This window comes from Taudactylus pleione, unplaced genomic scaffold (assembly GCF_031769625.1).
Source record: "Taudactylus pleione unplaced genomic scaffold, aTauple2 ptg000016l, whole genome shotgun sequence".
Taxonomy (NCBI): domain Eukaryota; kingdom Metazoa; phylum Chordata; class Amphibia; order Anura; family Myobatrachidae; genus Taudactylus; species Taudactylus pleione.
In genome coordinates this window covers 535207-541846 of record NW_028284418.1, presented here as the reverse complement: position 1 = coordinate 541846, position 6640 = coordinate 535207, and the positions used below count along the sequence as shown (strand labels likewise).

The 6640-nt window shown below is 40.5% G+C and overlaps 1 protein-coding gene across 2 annotated transcripts in view; it reads right to left on the bottom strand.

The window, feature by feature from the left end:
- Positions 1–1224: 1224 nt before the first annotated feature.
- Positions 1225–6640, bottom strand: part of ENDOV (endonuclease V) — a 109492-nt gene continuing 104076 nt past the window's right edge. The window contains exon 8 of one of the 2 annotated variants that reach the window (XM_088472817.1): positions 1225–3628. In XM_088472817.1, the coding sequence (XP_088328943.1) occupies positions 3542–3628 (87 nt within the window). In that variant the 3' untranslated portion in view covers positions 1225–3541. The remainder of the gene's footprint in view (positions 3629–6640) is intronic. The other variant, XR_015878432.1, reaches the window with a different exon arrangement.

Genomic DNA, 6640 nt, shown 5'->3' with positions numbered 1-6640 from the left:
TAAATAGGCCCCTAAGACCTAATCTGTGCAGTATTTTAGGAGAAAAACTGAAAAATTTAAATACTGAACTATTTTGCCATCATGGTTCATTTAAATATTGTAAAATGTTAGGTTTTATTGGTCCTTTTGAAAAAAAATCTGAGTGATTTATTTGTTATCATAAGATTGACTATAACCTAAATCCAGGGCCCTACAGTGTGTTCAAAACATTTGTGGTGTTGGGAGTATTAACACATTGCAGTTTTTAATAACATTGGCAGTATATCGATTTTGCCAGTTTTATTTCTAGGGGCCGCATAGGTTAGTTGCTCTGGGGACCCCACAAATATTAATTCAGCCCTGATTTCTAAGAAAACAGTTAGCTTCATGGATTCCTGACTGCTTGTGAGATATGCAAAGTAAGTAATTTCCTTGTGGGTTAGGTACGGGATCCGGCAGTCGGGATGGCGGCGGTCAGAATACAGACAGCGGCATCCCGATGCCTAAAGGTAAGTAGCCTAGCACCAACCCACCTTTCCCGCAGCCTAAATCTAACCCTCCTCCCCCCGCAAGGAACCCTAACTCACTCCTCGCAGGGTAACCCTCCCCCTAGTGCTTAACCCTAACCCTTCCTCTAACCCTAATACATACCATTGGGATGCCGGCTTTTGGAATTCTGATGCCAGGATTACGACTGCTATAGGGATTCCGGTGGCGGTATTCTGAGCACCAGCATCCCGACCGCTGAGATAGTAACTATATCCCTTTACTTGTGTATGCTGTCCCCATGCTTCACAATGGTGGCCCCAGAGGAAGTGCTAGGTTGTAATTACCAGAGTTGTATTTTATGAAAAAAATCCTGTATTCACAAGCAAATCTAGATCTAGTAAGAGTGGTAGAGCATGGGTTTACATGCACTTCCATAGGCTTGGATGTCTGACAACACATACTATACATATAAATTGTTTTGTACAATAAATTACTAAAGAATTGTAAAAAAACCAATAATAAATGTGTGTATATAAGATATAAATTTCAAATATTTTTACTCTGTTGAGCCCAAAATATAGACAAAAACTATGCATATATTGTAGTTATTGTTAAATTTTGACTTCATGTAAATAGTGTAGGAGAAAAAAATCACAAAAGTACTTTTCATACACTCCAATTATTCTGATAAATGTAAAAAATATTTATTTGGTAAAAATAAAAGTACAAAAATTGAGATCTATATGTCCGGAATAACAATACAAAATGTGTTTGGGTAAAAAGAAAAAAAAATTGATATGGTCTATTATCGGTGCAAATGATGCAATAAAAACTAAAAAGTAACGTCACATTTTAAAAAATAATAAAAAAATGTTTGTAAAAATGAATCCCCATGTGCTTAACTGAATTTTGATAGTCCCTCCCTTGGACTTCCTCCCCGTTTTCTACGCTGCTGACACATTAAGGGCAATTCATTTTAGTGCAATGCTGAATAGCTCCTGGAAGGCGATCCTGGAGCTTATCAATTTACTGAGCTGTTACGTCCATCTAGAACCACTTAAGGCCTGTATTCAATTTGAGCCAAAAAGCCGTTTTCACGTGTTTTTGGCGGAAACTTTTCGCCAATGACGTCATTTTCGCCTGTTTTGACTTTCTTCCATATTCAATTTGAAAGACTTTCTGTCTAGGCGGAAAGTCAATGCAATGTAATAGGCGGAAAAGTTTCGCCTATGAATAGGAGGTGGAAAAAAGTGCAGAATTGAGGTTTTGGGGTGCAACGTTGTGGGAACCCCCGTGCAGCCTTCAGACTCCCCCAAAGGTAAACTGAGTCAAATTTTTTAAAAAAAAACACTTAAGAACACCCCAAAAAAATTACTTTGAATTTGGGGGCGTGAAAAAAAATGTTGGGGGACAAAGTTAAAAACTAGCGAACTTGACTCTGGGGGGGTCCCCAAGTATGCCCCAAGTTTTTTTTGATTGCAGGGGCTTGTGGCAGGTGGATTTTTCATGATTTTTCAACTTAACTTTAACAACTTTTAAATATGCTGGCCCCCATTTTCAAGTACCCCAAATTTGCTGGGATAAGTTATTTTATGCAAAAAAACCTCCTGAATACTATTCTGCACCACTTATACAAAGACGCTATTTAGCAGCTATTGAGCCTGTTTAAAAATACCAAATACCTTCAGCAAGCCAAATCGGGGGGTACCATAGCTAACCCCATGTTAGAGCATATTTTGGGGGGTGTCAGGCTGATTTCCCCAAATCTGACAGTACTTTCCGCCTGTTCAAGTTTTGCTGGGTCCCGTTTTCGCGTACTTTCAAATTGAATACGGGGTAAAGCGGGCACGCGCGCAATACTTTTCCGCCTACAAAACACGCGATGTAGGCGAAAAGTCTGGGAGGCGGAAAAGTATTGCGGGTCCGCTCAAATTGAATATGGCTCTAAGTCGGAGAATGACGATTACCGTGCCTTAAGCTGGGTGTTTGGTCTAGCTAACCGGCATTCTCTGACTAGAATGCCAGCTGGGAGGCTGTTAGCACCACGGTAAACTAGAAAACAGCATCACGGCTGGCCCTTAAGTCAGATTTCGGCTCACACCTCAGGAGAGTGCGAACAGAAATCCTCTAGTCAGACTAAACAGCGCAGTTAATATAATAGCTCTGGGAACTCCTTCCCGGGGCTATTCAGCATCGTGTTGAATTGAATCGCCCCCATAGATTAAAAGTGGCCCCCACAAAAGAAGGCCTAATTGGCAAAATATGCTGCAGTCTAGTGTTTGACATAACTAGCATGATAAATATTGAGGCTGGGACTTTCAATTGTAATTACCTTGGCAGCCTGAATGGTATCAGGATGCAGGGTGCAAAGAAAAGGGTCGACAATGTCTAGGTCGACATCAGATGGTTGACAGTCAGTAGGGCGACAAGGACAAAGGTCGACGGGTTTGAATGGTCAACACAAAAATGGTCGACATATGATTTTTTCCCCCAACATTTTTAAGGTTGGGGTTAGGCACTTGGGGGAGGATTAGGCTGCCTGATGGGATGGTTAGGTTTAGGCACCAGGGGTGGGTTAGGCTTAGGCACTAGGGAAAGGGTTAGGTTTAGGGTTAGGATTAGGCTTAAAATACAAAAAAAAGTGTTAACCTTTTTTGTGTCGACCATATGCGTCAAACATTTGTTCCTGTCGACCTTTTGCACTGTCAACCTTTTGTCAGTCATCCTGTTGACCATTTGGTGTAGACCTATGTATTGTCGACCTTATAGATCACACCCGCCTGACTTGGTTTAATGATTTGGCAGGAGGCAGAGCTGACACTTTACTCCAGAGTAACCTGTCATATTTATCAGGCCTTGCTTTCATCAAAGGTGTCCAACAGTAAGGAGTTCCATGGAAGGAACCACCACAAACCAGCTAAGGGGTGGGGTAATCAGGCTAGATAAAATGTTCTCTCTCATGTAAACAGGACTTTGGACAAAAACATATTTTTGCTAACTACATAGTGCATTAGTAATATTGTAGTAAAGGAAAAAATAAAGCTAGAGAACATTGTGACAGGTCAACTTTAATTTAAGAAGAGCAGTTATTGGGCTGTGTAGGTTGAGTCTTGTGTTTGCTGGTAATTTTAGCGCAGAATTCCCTTGACCGTATATCAGCCTATAAATAAAAAACAAACAAATTAGTGGACAAGAAAACTGAGATAATATATATTCAATTCAATTACATTCATATATGATTGAACATGTTTTATATTGTCAGCAGATTCCACAACCTGTACCTGCTATAATATACTTAGAGAAGTCATCATGTACATCGTTATTTGTATAACTGCGCACAGATATACAAGATCACATAGGCACACAGGGTATATGTTACCGTATTCATCTGCTCTGGTTTTATGGCATATGACAGAATTTTAAGATGTGCAATTATCAATGTAAATAACTGATGCCATCACCCAGAGCTGCCTACTTTCATATTAAGCTCTATCACCCATTCAGTTTTATTATCAGACATTTGCTAATAATTAGAGCTCATTGTCATGGACCTCCAGCCGATCTCTCCAGATACGCCAATCTGAGAATTGCCGCCCGTGACTTTTACAAGTTAACTCAGCACGCGTGGTTAAATACCTGAAAGCTGCCATCAGCAAAAGTAACTTTGATGCTTCAGCATAATGTGAGCTTTTGCTGTCACCTGCATACACGCTTAGAACAATAGGTAACGTGGGCCAAGTTTAGGCCTTGGGTCATAAAAACACAGTTCCAGAACTAGAATTAATGTTTTAATTCAAGAATACCTACAAAGCTTAGTTACAAAAAGTTACAAGATTATAAATAACATTTAATAAAAGGTTGCACACAAAGTTACTTATAATTTCAGAAATAAAATAAAATGGAACAAACAAACCACACTTTTGTCTTAAGTGATTTGTGGGACAGGTCAGCCCCTAGTGACGAACTCTGATTCAATCTGTACCACACGATAGCCCCTCAGAAATGAACACTGACCCAGAAGGCGGTTACAGTTTTATGCCTGTTTCTCCAGGCAGCTCTGGGTCACTCCCCTCTCTTGGGGTAGTTTAACCCTTCCATTCCTTAGGTGACTGAAACATAAGGTTTCTTGGTCAATTGAGCAGGGGATAGTTCATTTAATTAATCATTTCTCACTCCATCCTGTTTGGAGCTCAGAGATTAGGTCTGTGTCCACAGAACTGGACACTTCTTACAGCTGGCTAGGGGAAAGATTTGAAACCTCGCTGGTCGGTCTGTCTCTCCTCGGCCTGTAAGCCTGACACCCTGTGGGGTTATAACCAGACTCCACTCTTTGATTACTGCTTCAAGTGAGGAAACCACAGACATTAACAACTTATTTTTTCAGAGCCTGGTCAAATGGCTGGTAATTTCCAGGGTCATCTATCTTATGTGAAATATACACGTTGACACAATTATAACCAGGAACGCAATTATAAGCAAGAACGCAGAACTTCCTAACCTCTCTTCACTCTAGGTTCAAAGGCTTGTCACCCTTCACACACGAGTAACATTACAACCAAGTCAACAAAAGGGCAAGTTACATGTTTATACCAATTACGTATCCTGAGCAGTTATGCCCATGCGGACGCAAAAATCCATCTTTTCGCGACACTCATTATGTATTTAAGGGCAGAATTAGAGTTGCACACTAGTTTGTTTGAGTGATGGATTAGGCAGCAGAGCAAACTAGGCAATTCCAAGTCATACACATCTCAGTCCCATCTCCAACCATCATGTTCCTTATACAATGACTAGATGAAAACACTCCCATTGACTGGTCCCTATGTCACCTGTGGTTCCCCAGATGGTCATTGTAATAGCGTTGTGACCAGAGTTGGATAGAGAGTAATGACGTTTGGGAAAAGGAAGCACAGTGGTGAAGGTGGGAAAAAAGATGACATGTGGAAATGCACACACACATATTTATGTATCTATATAAATGAAATGTAAATCAAACTTGTTTGTCCCTCCAACCTCTGTAGCCTGTAAATTCTAGTTTGGTGTTTGAGCCTTTATAGTTCCTTTAGTTTGGTATAGTAAATACTGTATATAGAACCATTTTGTTTGCCAGAAGCACATATAGAATAAAAGTTGTTCAGGACAAAGTTGATTCTGCGAGAAATCTATGTACAAGAACATAGGCGGCATAAACCGGTCATGTGATTGTGGAGCTGTCTGGTTCTTAGACATATCTTGAATTGAATGGCACAACACTTTTCAGGTCAGGGATAGGGTATAAGTCATTGTATGCCTTTATCTTCCAGTATTAAGAGAGAAAAGGAATTTGGTAGCGCTTTGAAGCACTCCGCTTGTCACTGTTAATTTAATTAATGACTCCATTCATGTCACAGTGCTTTATCTAGACGGGAGTTGCATCTTCATTACTCTAATTCACAGAATAAAGACAGAGGAGCATGAAATAATCATTACAGAGATATACGCTGAATGGATAATTTAGATCACAAAGCAAACAAGATTTGTTAGAACAAAAGTTATAGAACACAAAATGAAATCTCGTATGAAGTCCCAGGGTGGAAGGACAGAGAGCAACATTTACTGTATCTGTTCAAGTCAAATAATCTAGATCAAAGGATTTAGTGGATGGTTAACACCTTAAGGGGGGTATCCATTTAGCGATACTTGCAGGCGATTGCACGATAATTACGTCGTTATCATGCAATCGCTTGCAAATCGCACATGTATTGGGCACATTTAGGTCGTAAACGACCAGCAATGCGCGTGCACGCTGGTTGTTTCCGACATCTATCATCGCCCGTACATGCTGGTCAACCTGATGATCACGTCAGGTTCAGTATGTACGGGGATGATGGATGTCCCTACACTGAACGACTGAACGTTCAGTGTAGGCACATCACAAACATAGAAACGACAGTACGAGTACAATGTCATAATCCTGCTGTCGTTTCTATGTCTGTGAATGGATAGGCACCTTTACATTATTACACAAAGCTCAGTGACAAGGCACTGTATTGCTGGAGCTCTCACCTCTAGTCCATACCTCCCTTGCCTACATCTGGGTGCCTCCTCAGATTCACTTTTCATCTTTATAGCTACTGCCCATTCCCATCCTAAGGGGCCTATTTAGCAAGGATTTTTTCATACATTTGCTTGG